Source organism: Populus trichocarpa, chromosome 14 (assembly GCF_000002775.5).
Source record: "Populus trichocarpa isolate Nisqually-1 chromosome 14, P.trichocarpa_v4.1, whole genome shotgun sequence".
In the NCBI taxonomy this organism is placed as follows: Eukaryota; Viridiplantae; Streptophyta; class Magnoliopsida; order Malpighiales; family Salicaceae; genus Populus; species Populus trichocarpa.
The window spans coordinates 6,308,181-6,333,027 of record NC_037298.2 but is presented as its reverse complement, the minus strand read 5'-3'; the positions used below and the strand labels follow the sequence as shown (position 1 = coordinate 6,333,027).

At 33.5% G+C, this 24,847-nt stretch overlaps 3 protein-coding genes across 6 annotated transcripts; all 3 read left to right on the top strand.

Moving 5' to 3' along the window:
• The first annotated feature begins 2,200 nt into the window (after positions 1–2,200).
• On the top strand, positions 2,201–6,720 carry LOC7494142 (rhodanese-like domain-containing protein 4, chloroplastic). 2 transcript variants are annotated; one of them, XM_002320819.4, is made up of 8 exons: positions 2,203–2,994; positions 3,746–3,848; positions 3,961–4,047; positions 5,023–5,097; positions 5,223–5,297; positions 5,750–5,830; positions 5,941–6,141; positions 6,270–6,720. In XM_002320819.4, exons 1-8 carry the CDS (start codon positions 2,360–2,362, stop codon positions 6,315–6,317), a joined length of 1,305 nt encoding a protein of 434 aa, XP_002320855.1. In that variant the 5' UTR covers positions 2,203–2,359; the 3' UTR covers positions 6,318–6,720. The 2 variants fall into 2 exon arrangements, with proteins under 2 accessions (XP_052303178.1, XP_002320855.1); XM_052447218.1 differs by lacking the exon at positions 6,270–6,720 and having other exon boundaries at positions 2,201–2,994; positions 5,941–6,219.
• A 143-nt stretch (positions 6,721–6,863) lies between these two features.
• On the top strand, positions 6,864–11,242 carry LOC7494141 (histone H3-like centromeric protein CENH3). Of its 2 annotated transcripts, XM_024585107.2 has the most exons (7): positions 6,864–7,464; positions 7,650–7,687; positions 8,211–8,241; positions 8,378–8,502; positions 9,718–9,792; positions 10,319–10,394; positions 10,863–11,242. In XM_024585107.2, the coding sequence occupies exons 1-7, from the start codon at positions 7,407–7,409 to the stop codon at positions 10,916–10,918; spliced, it is 459 nt and encodes a 152-aa protein (XP_024440875.1). In that variant the 5' UTR covers positions 6,864–7,406; the 3' UTR covers positions 10,919–11,242. The 2 variants fall into 2 exon arrangements, with proteins under 2 accessions (XP_024440875.1, XP_052303179.1); XM_052447219.1 differs by lacking the exons at positions 10,319–10,394; positions 10,863–11,242 and adding an exon at positions 9,574–9,633 and having other exon boundaries at positions 8,378–8,500; positions 9,718–9,798.
• A 7,163-nt stretch (positions 11,243–18,405) lies between these two features.
• LOC7494140 (MYB-like transcription factor ETC3) lies at positions 18,406–21,704 on the top strand. 2 transcript variants are annotated; one of them, XM_024584929.2, is made up of 3 exons: positions 18,406–18,897; positions 19,268–19,391; positions 21,377–21,704. In XM_024584929.2, exons 1-3 carry the CDS (start codon positions 18,843–18,845, stop codon positions 21,498–21,500), a joined length of 303 nt encoding a protein of 100 aa, XP_024440697.1. In that variant the 5' UTR covers positions 18,406–18,842; the 3' UTR covers positions 21,501–21,704. The 2 variants fall into 2 exon arrangements, with proteins under 2 accessions (XP_024440697.1, XP_002320853.1); XM_002320817.4 differs by having other exon boundaries at positions 18,412–18,897; positions 19,304–19,391.
• Positions 21,705–24,847: the final 3,143 nt, after the last annotated feature.

Sequence of the window (24,847 nt, the reverse complement as noted above, 5' to 3'; positions counted from 1 at the left end):
AGAGCACATTCACTGTTTCAATTTTTTATTTTTTTCAACTCTCATCATAATTTATTGAAGTTTCACTCCTTAAACTTTAATTTTTTATATTTAAGTTTTTAAATGTTAAGAGATGGGAGAAAAAATCATTGAAAAAAAAAATTCAAATTAAAACTAATGTTAGATAGAGGTGATTTGGGCCTTTAATAACACACTAAAACTTACGATTTGGTTGATTTTGAATTTTTAAACTACTTTGAGTTGTAAATAAAATTACTGAAATTTGTATGAAGTATTTTTAAAATGTTTTTAGGTAAAACAAATAGCTTGACATTTAAAATTCAAATTACCATGACCATGATTTTCTGATGGCAACATGTCATTCAATTGTTTTAGAAAAACAAACTCAAATACAAGACATGTCATTTTCTCGAGTTTGAGAAATTAATTGTTGAGGCCTCGCCTTCTAGACCAAGCATGCCTAGGGTTAAATCTTTTGGCCTCTATTATTTTATTTATTTTATATTTTATAATGAAATTCTATTTAAACAGATTGTTTCAAAAAATTATTAAGTTGTTCTTTTATGGTAATATTAATAATTTATACATGAAATTAATATGCAAGATTTTATAGATAAATTTTTTATAAATATTCAATGAAAATATTTTATTATTTTATATTGTTTTCTCAAATTAAATAGTATTTTATTTTTTCATAAAACCATGCAAGACATAAAGAGATTTTTTTTTATTTTTCCATCGAAAATTGCTTTTCAAATTATGTTAATTTCTTATTTAAAAATATGCTTCTAATAAAAAAGACAAGTTTTTAATGGATTAGGTATAATGGGCCACGCAGGCTTGCATGTTTTACCTGTTTTTAATATTTTCACAACAATTTAGATGTGATTTTATTAAAACATAATTAATTATAAATATATTATTTATGTTATTTTATTAAAATATAAAATTAATTAAGAATGTATTTAAATATTATTTTATTGAGTACTATTTGATTTTTTCTTTGTTTTCAAATAAGATTATAAAAATCTTTATTTAATATTAGCAATCATTTTTTTATATAATTTATCTTATTTTATTTACTTTTAATTTCAATCGGCTACTTTGTTGCAAGCATCTATTTTTTTATTGTATTTTTAAATAACAATAGTTTTAAAAAAATAAAGTTATTAGATTTAATCAATGCCATAATCTGAATTACAAGCCTGATAGATTAATCTCAATCGAATCGATCTAATATGTTATTGTCTTGTTATTTTTAAAAGACAATGTTGTCTTGATTTTTTGAAGTCAAAACATATTTTTGATCGGGTGTCCATGTTGTCTTTTGACCTGTCGAGTCGACATAGTCACATGAGATCAACCTCAACACAGTTTGAAACCTAGGTGAGGCAAGGACTCGAGTCAGGATATTCCAAAGTTGATCCACCAAGTCGAGTTTAATGACACTACCAAAGAATTTACATGACAACGCACAAAAGTAGTGTCGTTTCTATGTATTTTAATGCACTCTTTGCTATACCCAAGTTACTTGAGTTTGTTAGAGTCAAACCCAAAGTTTTAGATATGACATTCCCTGCCTAACCCATTTAATATGGTTTTGGTGTTTTTGTCAAACCCATAACATTCTAGAAGGTGCTGAGATTTGACAATCATGCCTGACCTAAGCGCATGGGGTATAGTTGCCTTACCAGACTCGAGCGCCTGAGATCTGGCAAACATATTTGATTCTAGTACCAAGTGTCTGACAACCATGTCATTCCTCGAATCCTTGAATCTGAGAATCATATTTATTTTTCTTGAAAACACAAGAAGTCCCCAGCTAAAAAATTAAAATTTTATACCTTGAAAAACAAATTAGTATTTATACTGCATTCTAAAAAACCCAAACAAACTATTTTATTTCTAATTATCTTTTTAATGTCAAATATATTTCATGCAAAAAATAACCTCACCTCTAACTCTATGCTTAATAAATTTCTTTGAAAAGAACAATTATATTATTAAACTGCTGTAATTCACAGTTATCTATATCGTGGTAAATAGTAAAAGGATAAACAACGAAATACCGATCTCATGTAAAGAAAGTCATCAAGCCATGTGATCACCAATTCTCTTCTACGTGTCATGCAATGAGTGCCAAAGATATCCACCCCCATGCCACGCCAGCACGTCTCCCATTCAAAGTACACCAGCAACTTGCATTGAATGAAGACAAAGCTTTTCATCCTCTGCTTACCTTTCATTCAATCATCCTAAAAGAAACAATATCTGCATAAAGCTCTATTAACATGACGATTCAAGCTTCTGCATCATTTCTGTAAGAGACCATAGTTTGTCTGCGACAAAGAATTATGCCATGGAGGCCTTCAATGCAGCAAGCTCGACACCATTATCAGTTCTCTGCGAGAGAAGATCAGAATCCAGAAAATCTTTATCACTCCCTACAGTTTCACCACTCAAAATCTCTCATTCTTTCTCTACAAGCACGAGCCGATCAACTACACAAGAGTGTCTATCAAGGACTTTACATGGTGGTATAGTGCTACTATCTTCAGTTCTTGGTAATGGGCTAGCTAGAGCTTTAACATATCAAGAAGCACTGGAACAGTCTGCGCGCTCCTTCTCATCTGATGCAAACGGTGTCCTAGATAGTGTCATCAAATTTGGAACGGAAAACCCAACAATCGTAGCAGGTAGTGTTACAGTTTTGGCAGTTCCACTAGTTCTGTCTCTGGTGCTAAACAAGTCAAAGTCCTGGGGTGTAGAGTCTGCAAAAAAGGCGTATGCAGCGTTGGGTGTTGACGCAAATGCTCAATTGCTTGATATAAGAGCACCAGTGGAGTTTAGACAAGTGGGCAGTCCTGATATCAGGGGTTTGAGAAAGAAACCAGTGCCAATTGTTTATGAGGGTGAAGACAAGCCAGGTTTCTTGAAGAAGCTGTCTTTGAAGTTTAAGGAACCAGAGAATACCACGTTGTTCATTCTAGACAAGTAAGATAGCGAATCCAATTACTATATTTTGCATGAAGATTTCATCTCTTATCCTCACCAATATCTAGGTTATAAGTTAAGTGGAAAATCTTTGACAGAGAAAATCCAGATGGGGTAATCATAGTGGTCATGAAATTTGTGCATGGAGTGATTTTAGAATCTATACTTCATAGCACATTAACTAGATCTCGTAAGCTCTTTTCCTTCTTCGTTGAAATCAAAGAACTGATTGAGTTTGAAAACTTTAAATTGGCTAGCTGGCATCTGTAAAGTTCCACTCGCAATTTCACAGAGGTATAGCATCATTGATTATGATCGGCAAAAATGTTCAAAAATCTCGTATGGAGTTGTGTCTGTGCTATTTGGTGCTGGAAGAACCCCCAAAAGGGTCAGAATAGCTAGCAAATGGTGCTGCCTGCATAATACTGCAAACTGAACTGCCCAACCTTGACTACTCAAATGTAGAAATCATTCATAATGTAAAAATATTATATATCACATCCCTTATCAAGGACTCAGAGCTCATTAAATCACATAGTCGTGCTGTTTAACCAATCTACATAATAACAAATCAATGTAAGAAAAATAAGGAATACCATACCAGTAGAAGGAACCAACTTTTACAAATTCTTAACCCCCCAATTCCCCTTTCTCCTTTGCTGAAGAGGTAATAATTAGAGTTCTGATTCGTTCTTTGCTATCCAAAGCTATTGTTTGAAGCTAATGCTGCTAAATTCATGACGAAAGCCAGATTCGATGGCAACTCCGAATTGGTTGCAGAGTTGGTCACTGTAAATGGATTTAAAGCAGCTTATGCAATCAAAGATGGTGCAGAAGGACCCCGGGGATGGATGGTATTTTCTGTTTTTTTTATCACTTTTAATTCGTGTTCGAACTATTTTGCATCCAAGTCCCTTTCTTATCTTATGGAACGTAAATACAAGCTTTGAGAATTGTATTTTGCAGAATAGTGGGCTTCCCTGGATACCACCAAAGAAAGCTTTTAGTCTTGACCTTGGTGATTTATCAGACGCTATCGGTGGTGCACTAGGAGTATGTGCCCTTCCTCTTCTGCTGCCTTTTTTCTCTTGTAGTTTAATCTTCCACTAAAAAACTTCACTTCAATACACAATCTATGGACCTTTATGAGTGGAATGCTGATCCTTTGTATGGTCTCATATAACTTTAAACAAATGATATCTGTCATAGTATTCGTGATGAACAAAATGGGATGTGAGTTGGTCAAAAAAGCAAGGGAACATTTTATCTGCTTGGTTAAGATCTTACATTGTGTCTATTCTGCTGAAATGAGTGTTAATATAAATGAGCTGTAAGTGAGAGGAACTAAATAAGAAGCAAATTCAGCTCGGCGCAAGAAACAAGAAGTTGCCAGACATGTTTTGAAGATTAATGACTGAACTAAAAAGTTGTAACACACTTGAGGCTTGAGGAATGACAAAGATAAGGAAGGGCGGCCCTGCAGGATGCGATCATTGTCACCGGAAATAACACAAGTACATATTGGAACGTGGTAATAAGTATGGCTGTTATCAACACACCTTGTTGTTAACATCTGGATTATCTTGATCTGGCACTACATCCACAGAAGACTACATGCATCGTGTCCTTGACAGGTCCCTAACCTTCTACTTCAGCCTAACCATTAGAATGGAATAAGAGAGCCATTGATAAATCATCATGCTTAATTTAGCTTCCTGCAACTCAGAGTGTAAGAAACTTTTTATTTTGTCAGTTGTCAAGCATGTCCATCAACATCCTTAATAAAACCCAACCACTAACTGTTTTTTCCCCTGCTAGTTTTTTCATCTCTCTCATTGATGTAAGAGTAGGGGCATGGCACCCTTGGCCCACTCATAGCTTTCTTTCCTATTCTTGGTTTGAATCTTAGAATATTGGTACTCAATGATCAATATTCATAAGTTCTTATATATAAACTGGTTATGGCCTTTCTTTTATGATTTTATAACTAAACACTCCAGCACAGTAATCACAATGATAATTTTGCAGGAGGGCTCCGATGCCTTGCCTGTCACCTTTGCAATTGCAGCAGCTACTGGCTTAGGTGTATTGGCATTCTCAGAGGTTGGGTCATGAAGCTTTTTTTGTATTATTTTTCTTTATGTTTTTTTTTTTTTTTAATAATAATGGCTTTCCTTTTATTTTCACTAAAAGGGAGATGTGCAAAATTGACTGTTTGTATTTTCCAGATTGAAGCAATACTCCAAGTATTAGGCTCAGCTGCACTAATTCAGTTTGTGAGTAAGAAACTCCTGTTCGCTGAGGTATGTCTTTGCTGAGATTAAATTATTTTTTCTTGAATTTCATGACTGAGATGATATGATTTCATTCTATTGCATGTGCTCTAGGGTACATAAGTTCCAATGGGCCTTTCTGCCACTAATAAAGAGGAGAAAAGGGGGAAAAACACTTTTCTTCAAAGTTTAAAACACAACATATGTGCAGAAGCAGTTCTGTGCCTTAAAGAATTAAAGATATACTGCCACATAGTTATAATATATTCTCCTAGAAATTTGAAGATATATTATGATTCTGATGAACCACTCAGCCAGGGCCCGCCCTTGTATGTGTGTGATGGGATCGTGATGATGCCCTTGTGTGAGTGACTCAGCATCCAGACAGGAGAGTTCCATAACTTTGGGCCATAAATCTCGGGACCTTAAATTGCAAGCATTTATATTCACTTTAACATTTTATTCTTTGCTTCCCATGGCAGGACCGTAAGCAAACTCTGGAACAAGTTGATGAATTCTTGACCACCAAGATTGCACCTAAAGAGTTAGTGGATGAATTGAAGGTAATATTTCAAACCATATAGATGCCAAATCAGTAACTTGTTTTCCAAAAAAATATGTGTTGTTTAGCGATGACGTCAATCTCTTTTTCTGGATTACCTGGTCAATTCAGGACATAGGGAAGGCTCTTCTACCAGTAGCAGTGACGAGCAAGGCTCTTCCTGCGCCTGCAGAAGCGAGTCCAGAACCTGCTGCTGCTGATAGTAGTGTACAGAACGCAGAAGCTGCTCCCCAGATAAATTCAGCACCCAAAACAGAAGCTAAAGCTGAACCACTTTCTGGATTTTCAAGGCCACTTTCTCCATATCCAACTGTAATTCCCACTCTCATTGCTCTTGTTTATTTCCATAGTGGTTATTTTCCTTCAAGTTCATAGCACACTAGTTGGTTACACATGCTATAAAGTTTCCTACTAGTCTCAGTGTCGGACATGTATTGCAGTATCCGGATCTCAAGCCCCCAACGTCGCCCACCCCATCTCAACCTTAAATTGAAGTCTTTTTGTCTCGTTCTGCAACGGGAAGCTGTTTTACCTGGAAAATCTTGAATTACTTTGCGAGCTGTGCAATCTATGTTCCTCTTTGTAAAATGTTCGAGTCAACTTGATGGTTTGGATTGCAGAACAAAAAAAGGGGAAAGGAAAGGAAGTTAAGAGTCATGAAATCGATGGATGCTACGTAATATGCAACAGCGAACCTGATCGTGTCTCTCTTTAATTACTTGTAGCTTGTGGGTCTTTTGTAGATGTAGCTTATGAGCTAACACTATCTTGATGCGGTAATGCCATTTTTTTTTTTAGTTTCTGGAGTCACTGGAAGAACTTTAGGTATGTACAAACTCATACTTTGAAGTTAGCCAAAATAATTACTGAATTTTACGTTTTTGCTGTCCATTAACACCCGCCAAATTCTTATGTATGCCATGCTTGGGCCCTGCGAACAATAACTTCAGCTCAACCAATTTCAAATTAGAAAACTTTGTACCAGCACTTTTTGGAATCTAAAAGAACAAATCAGAAGTCACAATTAAAAAAGAAAAAGAAAAAATAATTGAAGTGTGGTGGAGATGACGATTACTGAACTACTGAAATTACTCGATGTAATCTTAGGTTCTTTTATTGGGGAATTAATATTAATCTTATCGAAATTTGTTTCTGCTTTTGAATAAATACAATCATTATTACATTTACGGGATTCACTAGCGTCACTTGATGTAAGATTAGTATTAATCAATTACTTTTCTACTGATTGTTAGCAGCTTGCTTTTGTTTTGGCTTTTGTGCTTGGGCTGTAACGGTACATTTTCAGTGACTGTTACGCAGCGATTTTTTTTTTTTTTAAATAACAAGGGTATGTTCAAAGAAACGAAGTCGTTTCAGACTCATAAACCCATTCAACCCAAACCGAACACACCCCTACACACACTCCCTTACCTGGCCAGCCAGACAGACACACAGGAGACCGGCTGCGTTTCAAAAATTCCAAGAGAGCGGCAAAAAACTAGAAAGAATAACAATCCTTACTTTTTGGCTAAATTTTTATTTATTTATTTATTTTTAAATACAGACACGCTTCATCGATGGCCAGAACGAAACATCCAGTTGCTCGAAAACGAGCCAGAAGCCCGAAGAGATCCGGTTAGATCTCTCTATTTATATAATTAAAAAATGAAGAAATGCAGAAGTTTATGTGGTTTTACTGTATAAAACATGCATTTGTTGTTGTTGTTGTTGTTGTTGTTGTTGTATTTATATGCATTCGATTTTCCCCCTTTTCTTTCATGAACCCTAACTTATTTATGCTTTCCTTTGTGAAATTACAGATGCCTCACCATCTACACCTAGAACGCCAACATCGTCGGTACCTCCCTCTCTCTTTTTCTCCAGGTTTTGTTGTTATTTGTTTTTATATTTTTTTTGTTGCCTGTTTGGTTGCTAAGAAAATGCGGGAAACGAAAGTGTACTAATTGTTTTGTTTTGTTTTTGAGCTTTTTTATACATTTTGTATGATTTTGAAAGAAAAAGTAGAAAAATAAGTTAGCATAAGCTGGAGGTAATTAGCCGTGGAACCCCCCAGGAAGGAGAAATTTTAGATTAAAAAAAAGATTGTGATTATATATACATATATTGTTTTTTAATATTTACATTTGTTATTTTCTGCTACTATTTTAATTTCCTCGGTAAAGGAAAAAATGGGTAAGAAATGAAGAAAATAATCTTAAAATTCGAAATAACTTTTTTTTTTAACTATAAGTTTTGTTGAGAAAGGAATGAGAAAACCGAGAATAGTATACTTATCTTGTTTATCTCTTGCCTTAAATCTCAAATGTTACTGTTTTTACTTCGTTGTTTAATAGTCTCGTATTCCATTTTTTTGGTTGCAGAGAACAAGACCGCAAGCAAATGGCCAACAAGGTGAGTTTCTTCCTCCACTTTTTTGGTTGGGGGGTGAAATTTCTTTCTTTTTTTAGGTTGAGGCGTTCAACTTGATTGTATTGGCATGTGTTTTTTTCTGGGATGCTTTCTCTTTATTTGTTAATACTTGTAAAAGGTTCATCCACACAAAGGCAGAGGAAAAAGCATCGCTTCCGTTCAGGAACAGTAGCTCTTCGTGAAATTCGGCAATATCAGAAAACTTGGAGGCCACTCATACCAGCTGCTAGCTTTATTCGATGTGTGAGCACTCTCTGTAGTAACTTTTTTTATAGTTTATTTTGTTAAATCAACCATTGGATGTCAGGTTTAATTGTTCCATTACCTGCTTGTCAAATCCAACTTAATTGGGTATCTTTGTGTTTGTCATCTTGATAACTCTTCGGAGCCAGCTCTTAATTTGGTAATCCTAGAATAAATGGAATGTTTTAAAATATTTGATTGATTTGCTAGTTTTATGTGCATGATCTCCATGAAGAGTATTATATCCAAAGCCTGGCTTGGTAAAACTCAGATTGTCTAAAAATGTGTTGAACAATCGAACATTTCATGCAAGTGAGTTTCTTTGCATATATATATGTGCTTGTAAAATGTTTGTGTACATGCATACGAGTTTATATGATCAATGGCTAGATATGATGCTGGTTCCCAGAGCTATATAGGTCACAATTATTTTTGTGATATTCCAGTCAGGATTGAATTACATGGGTGAATAGCATGCACTGGAATTATGTGATTTAATCTCACAATTTTTTACTCTCTTCGTTTGCATTGCTCTGATGAAGTTTCTGTATGTTTGCAGTGCATATTAATGTTTCTTGCTGTTATGGAATATTTTTTGGCATTTGATTCATCTTATTCATCATATTATTGTTTCTATTTGTGACCATCCCACAACCCATTGGTTTTTCTCCTCCTTGTGCTGTGTCCCCAAATTTCTTCGTGTTTCCCAAGATGATTGTTCCTGATTGAAAACTTTCTGTACAATTAAATGCAAGAGTACCATTAAGCTACCAGCTCATTGGCACAATTGGATGCTTATTTATAACGAGTTTTTAGATTTTTTTTTTCAATCAGAAAAGAAGTTGGATCTCTCTGAATGCTCGTACAAACAAAATTAGATGGTTACTCTAGAAAAAACAAGATCATCTTTTTGGTAAAGAACACCAATATTTAGAACCTTTAAAACCACCCCACTCTCTTGTGGTTTTGTAACCCTGCAATGTATTTGTTAAATTCACCTGTTACTTGTTCCAATTTTATGGTCTAGTAACTTTGCTGTTGTTTCTCTCTTTCTGTATGTATTTGTTGAAGTCACCCGTTGCTTATTTATTCATGACATTGAGATTCCACAACTGTTAACAATGCCCATTGGTACATTATGCTTTCACCTTTTGTGCATATGATTTTCTCATTGAAATTTAATTGGATGTGATAGTGGTCGTTATCATTTTGCAGGTAAGAATGATTACTCAGGAGTTTTCCCGAGAAGTGAACCGTTGGACTGCTGAAGCTTTAGTTGCAATTCAGGAGGTATTTTGTGACATTTCTCTGATATGCATGCCAGTAGTATGCTTCATTACTTTCATGCTTCAGCAAAAACCTATACCTGTCTTCAGAAGTTTCACTGTACTTGCATTTTCAGTTTAAGAGTATGCTATCTCCTCTCAGTGTTGGCATCACCTGTAGTATTGTTCAGTACAGTCATGTAGTTTTTGGTAAGAAACGGGACCAAAGGCCCTACACACTCAAACTAAGAGAACAATCACAAGGAACAACCATCCCCATCATGTCATTGAAAAGAAAACGTCCCAAACCCCAACCAGACCCTGCAAAGCCACTTCTATAGACGTCGTTGCTATTACGGACCAGAGCCCCCAAACCAGCTTTGACAGCAGAGCACCTTCCAATAGTTCAGTCATGTAGTTGTTACAACCACTGATAGTTTATTAGAAAATGGAACTTCTAGGTAGTAATTACTCTGCTCTGGTTCTACTTTTCATGTAGTTGTGCTAATAGATCTTGATGCATGCCAGTTATTGTTTTGTTACTTGTGTAGGCAGCAGAGGATTTTTTGGTTCATTTGTTTGAAGATGGAATGCTCTGTGCAATTCATGCAAAACGGGTTACATTAAGTGAGTGAGATTTGACGCAACTATTATAACTGCATCCTTTTTCCTTTTATTTTTTCTCCTCTAATTTCATGAGTTAATTGTTCATTATAGTAGAATTTTGATCAACTCTAGTTCAGTGATCTCTGCCACATCGAGTTAGATTTCACTACATCTATTATGATCATGAGCATTTGTCTTTTCTTCAAATTCTATGGGAAAACTTTGCACTTTTATGTATTTTATTTAGATAGAATTTTGATCAGGTTTACTTCAGTGGTCTTTAGATATCACTAAATGCTGTTTAATGATCTTCAGTGTAGATGCACACCAAATTTTGTTTACACGCTTGAAATTATCTATGTATGCTGATTTGTGAGTTTTAGGAAGTCGGTCAAGATTTGTCCAGTTCAGATCCATTCAATCTTGCTTCAGAATTTTTATATATGCTATTCAGTAAAGAAACTCGTTTTATTTGCTTTCTTCCCTCAGTGAAAAAGGATTTTGAGTTGGCCCGTCGGCTTGGAGGGAAGGGACGACCTTGGTGAGAGTGTTACAGTACAAGAGCATCACTGATTGTCACCACCTTGACGTGTAATTACGCTGCTATTCTTTGACAGCCTCTGCTTTCTTGTCGTGTAGTAGGTGTTATGATGTATTATTAGGAAGTAGGAATCAGTCTCCACCCTCATCACATCTTTGGCAACCTCATCACACCTTTTGCGATGTGGCACCTTCCATAAATTTAACTTCCACAGTAAATGTGGTGCATGATACTTTAGACTACAGAGAAGGCAGATCCCATTGTCAATGGTTCCTTAGAATCCACAAATCATATGAGGATTATAAATAGCCATTTATCCTGTTGTTTCTGTTGCTTGTTTGATGTGAAAATTGGAACCTCAAGTTGCTCAGAGATCTTGTGGGTGGGCTTGTGTAACTAGCTAGAAATTTCTTGAGGTAGCTCCTGATCCCTGCCACTCCAGCAAGACGAACTGCCTACGTAAAATGAAGTGCAGGGAATCACAAATTGGCTGGCACCCGTTTCATCTCAGCCTTGTGGTTAAGATTAGAACCTCCCTTTAAAAGTGGGGTTTGATCGGTTCATTTAAGATTAGAGCGTTGTGGTTTGGTTGTTAGTTCCAGAGTTTTATGGTTGCTTGAGAGCCCTTTTAACCTTTCTTTCATGTGTGTTTCAAATAATTATCATTGCAATTTCTTGTGCTAATAGTTTTCAATTATGTGTGATTCATCTAAAAAAAGTTACAGGACTCGAGTTTTGTTGCCTATGGAAGATCTTTTTTGCCTCAATGATGGCTAACATGTCCTCTCCTTCCACGTCGTCTTTTCCCATGCTGGTACTGCAGTAAATACACTGATTTTAAACCAAAATTTCATGGTCTATTCAGATGAATGAAACGGGGTTTTTATCGTGTTTTATTATTTATATTAATAATAAAGCATCTTGATATATTTTTTTAGTTGTTTTATAATAATTGTGTCATGGCTCATTGATAGAGACGCATGTTGTCGTGGTACAGGTCACAAGTTAAAGCATCCTGAATGAATGTAGACGGGAAAAATTTAAGATTAATAAAAAAAAATTCATGCTTTTAGTTAATATATATTTTTTTAAAAAATTAAAAAAATAATTATTTTAAGAAAATGACTATAAAAAAAAATTGATGGGACGAGGCAAACTCTAGGATGATACATCACAACTAAGTAAGTTTTAACATGTTAAATTTATATTTTTTGAGTTAGAGCCATAGGTGCATTTAATTTCTTAATGGTGATAAACAACCTATTTTAATATTATTTTATCATATTTATATTTTTTCAATTTTTAATCATATAAAATACAAATATATTATTTTGATATTTTTTATTAATTTACTTTAACAATTGTAAAATGTTTTTTTTAACTGAATACGTTAATAAAAAAAAATTATTTTCATGAAAAAAATCTCAAAACCACTGTATTTTTAAAACTAATAAGAATATACCAACTTTTTTGAAACCAATATTGGGTGTCTCGTCTTGGATTTGGAATGAAAATTTTGGTAGGAGAATAGGATTGAATGACGTCGGATTGTTGCTTACAAGTCGCTATGATTGCACCTGGAGATTTATTTCCCGATACCATTCCATTTTATCTAGAATTTGTGGATCGAAATCTTGATGGGCAGAGGATGCTTTTCTCCTATTATTGATAGAACATGTTGGTTGCACAACGTTTTTCACATATATAAATTCTTCCTATAGTTGATTTTTTTAAATTTGATAGCATCGATGAAATAAAATAATATTTACCTTAATCATCGGATAAATCCAGATTATCTGGGATCTAATTTAATATAAAACCCGGGTAAACAGATTAGTCTACAAGTTTTTTTCTTGTGTAGTAAAATAACTAAAAAAAGATAAAATTAAAGTTTTTTTTTTATATTATTGAATTTAGGTTTTGACCAAATTAATTTAACTATGATAAAATGAACAGAAACTAATCCTTAGATCTAACTAGTTCAGGTGGGATTGTCTTATTTTAATCTTAATATCAAAACAGGCTATAAAAAAAAAAAAAAAGTAAAAGGACACCTCTTTGAGAAAGAGTGGGTCCAAAAATAATATAATCGTAAAGCCGACACAAAAGCTACATTAGGTACCAAGCATTTAAAAAGTAACATAAACAACTCAAGTAACACAGCATTTGCAGCAGTAGCAGAAGTAATGGAAAGCTATCATTCAGTAGTGGTATATATCAGCAACTCCGAAAATATAATGATTAATTTTGTAGCACAACAATAGTGCCAATAGATACCCGACACCTTTTACCTGCTATTCCAACTTATCAAGGAAAACAAGAGAGGATCGAGTAACTAAGGCACACAAGAAAAGAAGATTAGAAGATATGATTGGAGATTTTAATTGGAGGGAGTTCTTACAACTTGGGACTTGAAGAGGTGGGGGAGGAGGAAGAGTCCAAAGAGAAGTAGAAAGCGATCTGTAGAGGCTGAAAAAAACATAGGGGAGAAGGGATGAAGGGGCCACTGGTTCAGCCTGGTGGGTAAATTAATGAGCATGTATGGTGGGGAAGAGATAGATGAGGGGCGGCTGCTTTGAAGAGATAGGGTTCTAAGTATGGATGGCAACTGGCAACGTTTTGTTTTGCAGCATGTGTTTCTCTTGGAAACGTAAAACCGGAAGTAAAAACATGAATTTCACTTCATTTTTACTGGTTTTATGTATGATTTTATAATTAGTTTTCGAGTTTTTAAATGATTTTGCACCATAACTATAAAATTATATGAGTTTACTTGTGATTTTAACAACATATATTGTACAACACCCGTTTAAATCAGGCTGCATAATATTATTTTATAGTTAACGTGAATCAATGTGTCCAGAAAGCCAAATTCTTGTGATTGTCTTCGGCAACTTCAACTTTGTTTTACTAATTTCGACTGATAAACATGTTAATCAAATAGCTTTCCTCCCTCTTCCTTGACCTGAGTTTACTTCCGGTACCTCATGCATTACGCATATCGAAGTTCCTTTTAATTATCAGGTCAATATCGAACACTTCTGTTGAGGAATAAGATGTAGAGAATTGCACCATCTGGTCTGTACAAAGTTTGGTGAAAGGCTCTCGAAGACAAGGGCATCAACTAACAGAATGAGTTGAATACAAAGGCAATGAGATGTAAAGCACTGAATAAAAGAAAATGTCAACTGAACGTTGCATTTTATCTTCGAATCAATGTTCTTGGTGCATCTCCAGAGAGTCTACAAAAGCAATATAAACTTTTCAAAAGCCAGATTTATATAACGGGCCGGTGGCTGTCCTCTCTGTTCCAACAAGACAGGTAGTTCAGCTAGAACGTGCAAGAATATATTGGTGTTTGGAGTAATGGAAAGTGTGTGTTTTTGGTGAAGACTGTCGTCGATAAAGATCAAATGGGTCTTGATAAAGCATACTTTTTGGAGCCTTTTGGCCTTTCTTATCCCTTTAACAGGACAGCCTCATGTGAAAACTCAGTGCCTATGTTTGTTTCTTTCTTCCAAAAGTAAATGTGGTGCCAGAGACTGAGATCTCACGCTTGACTAGCATGGAATTGTGGTGTCCTTTCCGATGAATAATTTATCTTTCTTGATGCGGTTCCATTGTCAGAACCATCTTGATTAACAGCAGTAAATGTGGTTTCGCTGAACGTTTAATAAATTTATGGCAGGAGGGTGGTTTTAGCTATGCTCTGATCATCAATGGCTTCCCAGATGTGTTGTGTTACACGCTTCATTATAATAGAAAATGCTGGCAGAAACTATTCTGCAACAAATGCTACGACGAGGCTATAAAAGCTAACTCCAAATTTGGAAGGAGCTATACACAGTAGCTGCATTAACCCCACTAGGAGGCGGGCTAGGACAACGGTTGCTCATTCCGCAACAACTATCAACTGTATAGCTCCAAAAGCAGTACTGTGCGTGCCATCTTATGCCACTTGACATAATTACAAAACCCTTTATGGGATAAGATTCGATTCATGAATTGAATGGATTTATCTGATTAATTTAAAATAAAATTATTTTAATAAATAATTAAAATAAAAATCAAATTAGATCTTATCCAGATTCTAACACAGGTAACCGAGTTTAAATGTGTCAACTATTATTTAGTTCAATATAAAATCTAATCTAAACTAGGTTTTGAATCGATGAGTTATCACGTGAATTTGTTGAGCTGAACCATATTTAATAATATTATTTTTCAGTAATTATGTTATTTATATCACCAAACTATTTAAATATCAAGAGAGAATTATCTTAGTATCCTTGATATTTGAGTGCCTTAACACTTTACCATTATTTTAAAAAAAATAATACATTACATCTTACTATTTATATATGCTATTTATATCACTGAAATATTTAAATATTAAGAGAGAATTATCTTAGTATCCTTGATATTTGAGTGCCTTAATATACACTTTACCATTATTTTTTAAAAAATAATACATTACATCTTACTATTTATATATTTTATAATACTTTACATATTGTGTCAAGCACAAGAAACTCAATCAACAACGAAAATATTATAAAAATACCATTATAGTTGATTTAATGTTTAAAGTATCATTGCAGGTTAAAGTATCACATATTTACAACTTATCTCTTAGATATTTTATCAAATACTATGAATGCACAACGAGAAACACAAGATACATCATGTAAGGTTAGTAGAAGACTATTGAGTTTGTCGGCATGCATCTTCTTCTTCCCCAATCCTTTCTTATCTTCTTCTTCCTTGATTAGAATCTTGTCTTTTTTTCCCGTTTCTTGATACTTTCTTTCATTTTGAAATTATCTATTAAAAATATAAAGCAAAAGACAAGTCACAGCAATTCCTAGTTTATGAACTGATGTGGTATTCTAGTAATTAAACTCCTTTGCTGTTCTTTAGAATATGTGTAGAATGATTAAGATCCCAAGGGCAGCGCTTAGAATAACCGTGAGGGGTCATGGCCCCTCCGATTTTTTTCAGATCTACGATATAGTCCTTGAACTTTAGTTTATTTTTAATAGCTAAACTTTATAAAGTTTGGCTGCCTCAAAACACCTGAGAGTGCTTGAAAGCTGATGGAGGCTCCTAGTGATTTGTCTTCTTGCTCTCCTTTATTTTTATTTATTTATTTCTGAAATCCAACTAAGAGTCTACAACTCTACATTTTAATGTTTTCAATTCCTCTATTGTGTTTTGCTTAAAATCTGGCGTTGTTTTTTCTGTTTAAGATGAATATGCGACGCATTATTACCTGAGATGTGCAGAGCTCTTTACAGATGGAGTATTCATTATCTATTTCCATGTCGAGGTGAGAATTCTGGAGTGGCAGAGAAAAAAAAAGAATAATAATTTAATGTTCACGAGGGTAAAGGTAATATTTTCATACATTAAGGGATATTATGGGAAGCCCAATATAAGCTGAGATATTTTAGGAAAAAATTAAAAATAAAATGATTGATAGGGGGAAAATATACAAGAACTCTTCGGAGTTCGGTCTTCTTTCAAAGGCAAACTTTATTCGTAATTTCATGGCGTTAGATTTTTTAGTTGGGGAAGGTTGAGAGCACGTGGGTGAACTAGGTTTAATTTAAGCCCGTCGTTTTGTTTTCTAGCCTGTTTAGGTACACTTTGTTAGTGGACTTTCTTGCAGTCCCTTTCCTTTACCATTTATATGGAGATCATGAAAGAGAAATTGGTGGAATAAAATTTCTTTTGTTTGGTTCGTAAAGATAAGGGAAAGTTATGTTTTTTATTTTTATCTTGTGGATGTATGGATGAAAAAGAAAATAAAAACAAGTTATATATATATAAAGAGTAGAAGATGTTCAACTAATGTGTGCTTTTTTGGAGGATGCTATGAAAAAAAATGTATTGTTTTTATTTTATTTCCTAATTTGCACTATTTAATCAGTTTATATGTTAATTGAAAATAATAATATGGTTAAATTAAACGAATCAAAGTTCAAAGATAAAATTAACTAAATATAACTTTGACTAAAAATAAATTTTAATATATATTTTTTAAAAAAATATTGGGACGAAAACATATTGGATCAATTAAGGTTAACTCGAATTAGTTGTCAAATCCATGACCCGAGTCAAAAGATTAGGATAATTCTATATAAAGTAAATCAAAATAAATTATAAAATTCAATTATCAATTAGTTACCTAGTGTTGAAGGTCGAAATTAAAAAAAGACCTAGAAAAAAAAAACTTTAGTCGATATGGGTTAATTTGTCAAACCCACAACCAGAGTCATGTGACCGATATAACCTTAAAGAAAAAAATTAAAATAAATTATGAAGTCCAATTCTCAACCAACTTATTGTTAAATGATGAAATTAAAAAAAAATCAATAAAAAACAACTAGAGTTAACCCAGATTAATTTACCAACCTTGTGATTTGGGTAATAAAACCACGATAATCTCATAGAAAGTAAACCAAAAAAATCATGAAACGTGATTCTAAATTAATTAAATATTAAAAAATAAACTTTAAAGAAAGCTCAATAAAAAAAGTCAAATTAATTTAAAAAACTTGTAATCCAAATTACAATATCAGGAAAGAAAAATCCAATATTAAAAAAGAAACTTAAAAAAAACACGCTGTTAAAATGAAAAGGGAACAAAGTAGCTTTTGTTAATAATAATTTCATTATTTAATTATACAAGGTTCCTTGTGTGTAAGAGAAGCAAATCTCTGCTAGAGGCATGCTCCAGGGTCTACTTTTACAAAGGCACATCAACTTTCACTTCAGCTCATTGTCCTTTCGGTGCCGATAATAAATTGTACATCATAATTTTATATAGGCCGCCTTAATTTTGGGAAAAATATTTTCCTCGTTCTCTATGTTTGTTTTTTTAGCTTAAAAAAGTTTTTCGAAGAACTTAATTTTGAAAAGTTCTCTATTTAGACCCTTACCACCATCATTCTTATGCAATTTACTTGTGTCTTCATGGTATTTTTCAACGGTGTTTTATTATTATTATTATTATTATTATTATTATTGTTTAGTCACTAAGTTGAGATCATGAATGAAAGCTATACCTCAAACTTAATTTCAGCTGCACGTATTACGTCCACAACATTTACATATATTCTTTTAAAAACAATTCGTAAAATTCATTGCATCATATGTCTACAAATAATGATATCACAAGAGACATAGGGTTATTACAGTGAAAGTATGGCTGAGTGAATCACTAACCAACAATATTGAGAAACAACTTAAATAATCATAATCATATAGGTAGTTCAACTAGTCAGATTTTAGATTTGTTTTTCAATGATCACGAGTTTGAATCCTCTCATAATTATTGGAGGTCTAAATGATCGTTAACTTCAGGGTTTGTGAAATTAGAGGTACATACAAACTATCCAGATACCTAGTTAATTAAAAAAAAAAACAACTTAAATAGACATTAAAACAAGGCAGTAGACAAAACGAGAAACTCCGTCGTAGTTGCATAAATCCAGCCGTGTTTTAAAAAGACAAACTTGTGCGAGCTAAAGCGCTCCTCTCTCATGGACGGTAATGGTATAGGTGTGTTTTCAACGAAAGAAGTGCCCGAAACCGTGGAACCATGACTCCAGCATATGCCCTCAACCGGGACAACTGCAAGTCAAACAATTCCGATCTGTTTGTTTGGTAGGACTCGATCTCCCTAGCTATATATATATATATATATGGCCCGTATAACGCATTTCTACCCATAACTTAATTTAATATCCCTCTCCTCTCCTCCCCTGCTATTTGTCACGTCTCTCTTGGGAAACTATTGATATATAGCTCTTTCACTTCTATTAATTAATATGCTCTCCTGTACTCTCGCCTAGCTCCCCCGTCTCTTTCCTGGTGTCTTTTCTTTCCTTAATTCTTTCTTCCCTGAAACAAGTAAGACCAAAATGGATAGGCGTCGCAAGAAGCAAGCCAAGACTACATCTTGTTGTTCTGAACAAGGTCAGTTTCCTTCACTTTAAGAATTATACCTGCTATGGTCTTTCATATTTCATCGGTTTCCCGGTTTATTTCTTTCCTGTTTGCTGCTCGAACCATTTCATATTTCATCGGTTTCCCGGTTTATTTCTTTCCTGTTTGCTGCTCGGACCAATTCCCTTTGTGGGTTCTCTTTACCTTCTTAAAGCTTAAGAGCGCTTGCTTCTTCTTTTCCTTTTCACGTTTCCTGTTTCTTCTTAAAGCTTAAGAGCGCTTGCTTCTTCTTTTCCTTTTCACGTTTCCTGTTTTCTTTCTTCCTTTTATTTTATCTTTTAACCCTAATTTCTCGCGAGACCATTGATTTCTCTTTACAGTTTCTTCCTTTTCTTTCTAGCTAATTCACCACTCCTGCTCTGTAATAATTTGGCAGAGGTGAGCAGCATTGAGTGGGAGTTCATTAACATGTCAGAACAAGAAGAAGATCTCATTTACAGAATGCATAATCTGGTGGGGGACAGGTAAAGAAGCAACGTATCAAGAAACTTGCTCTTTGTTATTATTAGGGATAATTACAAAAATCAGTCTGATATAAATTTTACTTTTTTTCTATATTTTTATAAGTTGTATTTTACAATCATACAAAAAAAATCATAATAAAATATATTATTAAAAATATAAACTATTATCGAACATATAAAATATAAAATGAAATATATAATTTATAAAATTACTAAAAAAAAAGTAATATTATTAATGCTATATGATGGTTTTTATAATTATCCATTATTATTTTTTGGAATGCAAACCGGAAAGTTCCCATTCTTCTTCTTAATTTGTCCCCTGGATCTTATAAATTGATGGGTCCCGTGTAGTTTTGTTTGCTAGTGTAAATGGGAAGGTAATTTCCCCAGTAGGTAGGTCAGCGCTACGGTCTCGTTATTTACTTTTACAGATATAAAGTTTTTTATTTTTTTTTGTAGATTTAGGACTTTTTTTAATATTTAAATAAGTATTTTTTTTAGAAAAAAAAATAATGATATTTTTAAAGAAACTTTGAAAATAAATGTACAATAAAAAATAAAAATTATTAACATAAGTTTTTTAAAATATACATATGATCTTTATAGCTCATGAAACCTATTTATTTGTGGGAAAAAAAAACTAGGATGTCATCTTATATTTATAGCATTAAAGAGAATTGAATATCTCGTATATATTTTTAATAAAAAATAAATATTTATCACACATCATTTATGAAGAAATAAAAAGCAGATGTTTTTAAATATTTTTATACATCTAGGGATATAGAAAGATAAATATATTTGACATTAATATTTTATGTTAAGTATTATGATAAAAAAAACAAACAAAGTTTTATGGCTTAATAAGAGCTCTAAAAAGATCATCGGTTTTACATTAATTTGGGATCAACAAGATACCGAGTTTGAAAATGTTAGATCCTTGCTTTCGATCTTTTTTAAACATGTATTTTAGATAAAAATAATATATATAAAATTAACATGTTAATCTATCATCATAAACATTAAGGTTAATAAACTTTAATTCGTGAACTTCTCCCATGCTAAGAAGAGTTCATTCTTCTATTAAAAGAAAAACAAGAAAGAGAGAGAGTGAGTTGCCTTCTAGAATGTCTTGGGTATTTTTCATGTAGAAAATCAAAGGTAAAGGTTTATGCGATGTATCCGGTCATCGTTTAAATTTCTACCTACAGAATCCAACATGGTCTAGAATGATCTCATTTGGTGTTTCACCCTCCCTATTAAGTTAGTTGAAAATTATCACTTATATTTTTCATAAAAAATGGAAATTGTTTTGGAAAGGCACTGTAAGATGATGCCTGTGGAAATTTCCAAAGGCATTTTACAAAATGCCTATATATACCAATATCCTCCTACACGTGTAATGCAGGTTTTTTTTTCCCTCTGATGACACTACAGAACGATTTAAGCACTCATTAAAAGAAGCTTTGCTGCTATAATTATGGTGATCTACATTCTCATTATGTGAAATGTAACCAATTTCCCTTCATATTCAGTGTATTTGATTGTGGCCATGTTGCTTCAGTGGCTTTAACTCTTAACTCTGGTTTAACTCGTTAGTACGTAGCTGGGCCATGATTCCTTTCCCTTTCAAGCCTAACTATAAGTATTCTGGTAAAACCCAGAAAATGTCCTTTAATGTTTGCTAATGCAAACAACGGTTAATTTCGCTTTAGAACTCCACTTTCCACCTTTCTATTCAGCCAACTGGTCATCTGGGGACTTCTCCCTTTTTTGTTGGATCATAAGCAATCGTAGTGTCATTTCATAAGTAATTAAACCACAAGCATATATACGGGGCCTGCAGAATGAATTTGATTCTTGATAAAAAAAAAAAATTACATTGGCTAGCTGCTTTGTCTGTCAGTGTGTGTGCAAAAACGGGGAAAATATTGCTCTCCGTTTTGTAAAATCATCGTAAACAGTCACGATTTATATTGCAGGTGGGCTTTGATCGCTGGTCGAATTCCAGGACGCAAAGCTGAAGAAATAGAGAGATTTTGGCTAATGAGACACGGTGAAGGGTTTGCCAGTCGACGAAGAGAGCAAAAGAGATGTCATTCCTAACGCCTTTTAATAAGTTTGTAACAGTTTGTTAGGAAATGTGCTTGTCACCCTCTTATGTTCTTTTCTGTTATTAATGTAGGGCTTCGCTTATGTAGTCTGCCACAAGATTATAGCCAAAGTGATTGTGATTTGCCTCATTATTCATCACTGGCTTTGTCATTGACATTGAACTGCTATTATATATACATGATTGTCCTCAAATAATCATACGGAGGAAGGAAACATAAAAGCAGCTCCCCGTATTTAAATTGACTATTTTTTATTATTTCCCAATAAAGAATACGAGATTTATTGTCAATGCGTGTAATGGAATTTATATGTTTAATTATTCAGCGGTGACGGTAATGGAGAGCCGGAGGAAGGGAGCCACAGCTCCCAAAATATTCTCGTTTAGGGTTTGGACCATCCCCACGAATATTCTTTCCCTTCTCCCATTAAAAAAATAGGAGAGATGGGTTCTGATTTACTCTTCTTTTTAAATATATTGCTGGAGTCTCCCAAAATTAAGCGCATTCAATATCATAAAACTTGATGCGAGTGTTAAAGACGTACGACTGGGCGAATTGCATTGGATTACTATCACTTTTAGTATATATGTCCATAACCATATTTTTATCGTTCAAGCTTATTATGATTATGTTGCTTATTGACTATATGCCGCAGTTTTGAAGCTACGCTGATGAATCGATGATGATAGCAGTTTTTAGGATGAAGTATTGATCATAGTTCTTAAAACGATACAATTATTTCATTCTTATGTGTTATGATGGATTTGGTGGAGGATTTCAAATTCTCTTTAGTTGTAGAGAGATGATTTGTCTGAATATAAAAAAGAGAGTTTAATTAGTTTGATATAAAAAATGTGAGGTAAATGGACGATGTATATATATATGCTTTATATATAGCTCCATACTAGAGAATTTGTTTTTTATATAACAATAAGATATATATTTAGATTAATTTATATATTATTTATCAATGGGATAATTTTAAAAATACATCTTTCACATTGACTTAATATATTAAAAAAATTAATAAATTTATTTATTGAGTCGCGCTAAGAACTATGAAGGATTTGGCGTCTTGCTTAAAGCAGATGAAACAGTAATAACTAATAACTTAAAATTTTGAATTTTAAAAATCAAGGAAGAAAATCTGCTTTCTCTCCTTTTTATTACATCTCTTACGAGGTTATTTGCTAAATAGATGATAAGCACGAGGTATTCTCTAATTACTAAACACAGCTTAACTTAAATTTTAATTCCAAATTTGTTTTCCCGCATCCCATATATACCGGATAATCATAGGTTTCTCTATGTGTTTATTAATTTTGTATGTTTAGTCCTTTTTAATTTTGAAATTTATCAAATAATCTCTCTACTTTGAGTTCATTGTCAATTCTGTTGTAAATTTCCAAATCACTTACTAAAATCTATGAACTATGGAGAATTTCCTTTTTTTATCCCCCTCTGTGTGTGAGGGGATGACCCCTCATCATTATCTTACCTTTTTGTTTGGGTTTGGTGTTGTAGCTGAAATGAAAATTTGTTAAAGTTTAATTTTTTATTTAAAATATGTTTTTAATTTATTTTTAAACAAAACTTTTTTTAAAAAATAATCGCTATTATACACACTCTAAAAACCCAAATATCCCATTAATGCAAAACATGAACTGGCCATCAAATTCCATCCGAATCCCATTATTGGAGTGATAATCGAGTACCATATGTAAGCTGCAGCATTTCATCAATTTTTATAATGATTTATTCACCATCTTTATACCGAGCCAAGCGAATTTTGTTGGTGGTGGTGTGGGGGAGGGGGTTGATGGGAAAGTTGTGGCAACATAATCCGTTCTTTCCAACGATGCCAAGTGACAAGTTGCTATTTGGATTTTGCTGCAACAGTTAAAATTTAAAAGCGTGAATGATTTTGTTTTAGACGACGAAAAAAAAAAATATATATATATATATATATTGTCTTCAACTCCCGAGCTAATACCACCTGAAATGTTGGCTGTCGGCTGCAGAATGAGAGCCTTTTGTGTTGCTGGTGGTGAGGAGTTGCTGGCCGTGAGTTGAAGTGAAGGGCTTGGTGATTACAGTCTCTAGTAATTATGGAGAAGGAGAATGAAAAAATGGTTGATAATGTCACTCACTGTTGATAACCGCTACAAAATAATAATTGATTCACTGTTTTTAACTGTAATATTTAGTTAAATATCATGTTTCTGTGTTTTTAAACCATTCTAAAAGCATGTTATTTCAGTAAAAAAATTAAACGACATTATTCTCTAAAAATTTTACATTTACTGTAATGATTGCTCAATTTATTTTTAAGAAGATCCCCATGTCGTGTCCATACACATGTTACAGTGATCAGCGCAGTGTCTCTTTCGCAGCAGAAAAAGGAATATTTGGCAGGATAGACAGACGAATTGTCATGAGAGCAAGATCGATCATTCTTATCAATGCTCGAGCCCTTTTAGTGTCTTCTGTTATTTGTTAAAGGGAAGAACAAAATCTTATTTCGACATGCCATACCATAAAGAGAGTTTCTAAAATGTAAAAATAGCTGAATGTTTTCTTTCCTTTTTCGTTTCTTCCGCTACAAAGACCCAGCAACAACGAAAATAGCGAGGTTGGCTGTGCAAACGAGATGAAGAAACAAGGACACCTCAAGTTACATTCTCATGGGCCCGTAAATTAATACTGTGCAGTAAGGTCGTGTCCTTCATGACCCACTCTTGAACACGCAGACCATGACACCTGCATTTCAAACTGAGAAGGAGAGTTTTTCTTGGCCCTTAAATTCCAGGTACCAGGTGTCTAAAAAAGATAAAGAAGAATGTCCAAATTTCCAGATACCAAAGCTTCGAGTTCTGCTTTTTAATCCAGGTATATGAAATTGGAATTATGTCAGTAGAGAAGTTTTTGCTGGGGATGGATTCTTCACATGACAGAAATCTGGTTTGTTGGAATTGGAGAATACCATTGCTGTTCTTGTAATTTAAGTATTAGACAACTCATTATTAGATTGTAATAATTGGGGTGAAAAATATTGAAATATTATGCTTGGTGTTTTGGAAAATTGCAGAGTTCCTCAGAGGTAATATGTAATAAGTATTGGAACACTCTTAAATTTCTCGTGTGTGTTCTTCTTTTGCTTCACCTTCTTACTGTTATATTGTTATTTGAAATTTTGAACAAACTGAAAACAATTGGAATCATCACACAAAGAGACTAGAAATAGGATCCACGCAGAGATTGGAAATAAATGGGCTTCGAGCCCCGTTTTGGGCCTCCGCCTTTTAAGTTAAAGCCTGGCTTCAATAAAATTACATACCT

Coding starts and splice junctions, on each gene's coding strand:
- LOC7494141 (XM_024585107.2), top strand. CDS start 7,407: ATGGCCAGAACGAAACATCCAGTTGCTCGAAAACGAGCCAGAAGCCCG. Junction 8,242..8,377: donor GCAAGCAAATGGCCAACAAG/GTGAGTTTCTTC, acceptor TACTTGTAAAAG/GTTCATCCACACAAAGGCAG. Junction 10,395..10,862: donor TGCAAAACGGGTTACATTAA/GTGAGTGAGATT, acceptor TTCTTCCCTCAG/TGAAAAAGGATTTTGAGTTG.
- LOC7494142 (XM_052447218.1), top strand. CDS start 2,360: ATGGAGGCCTTCAATGCAGCAAGCTCGACACCATTATCAGTTCTCTGC. Junction 4,048..5,022: donor CTATCGGTGGTGCACTAGGA/GTATGTGCCCTT, acceptor ATAATTTTGCAG/GAGGGCTCCGATGCCTTGCC. Junction 5,098..5,222: donor GTGTATTGGCATTCTCAGAG/GTTGGGTCATGA, acceptor TGTATTTTCCAG/ATTGAAGCAATACTCCAAGT.
- LOC7494140 (XM_024584929.2), top strand. CDS start 18,843: ATGGATAGGCGTCGCAAGAAGCAAGCCAAGACTACATCTTGTTGTTCT. Junction 18,898..19,267: donor ATCTTGTTGTTCTGAACAAG/GTCAGTTTCCTT, acceptor TTTTCTTTCTAG/CTAATTCACCACTCCTGCTC. Junction 19,392..21,376: donor CATAATCTGGTGGGGGACAG/GTAAAGAAGCAA, acceptor TTTATATTGCAG/GTGGGCTTTGATCGCTGGTC.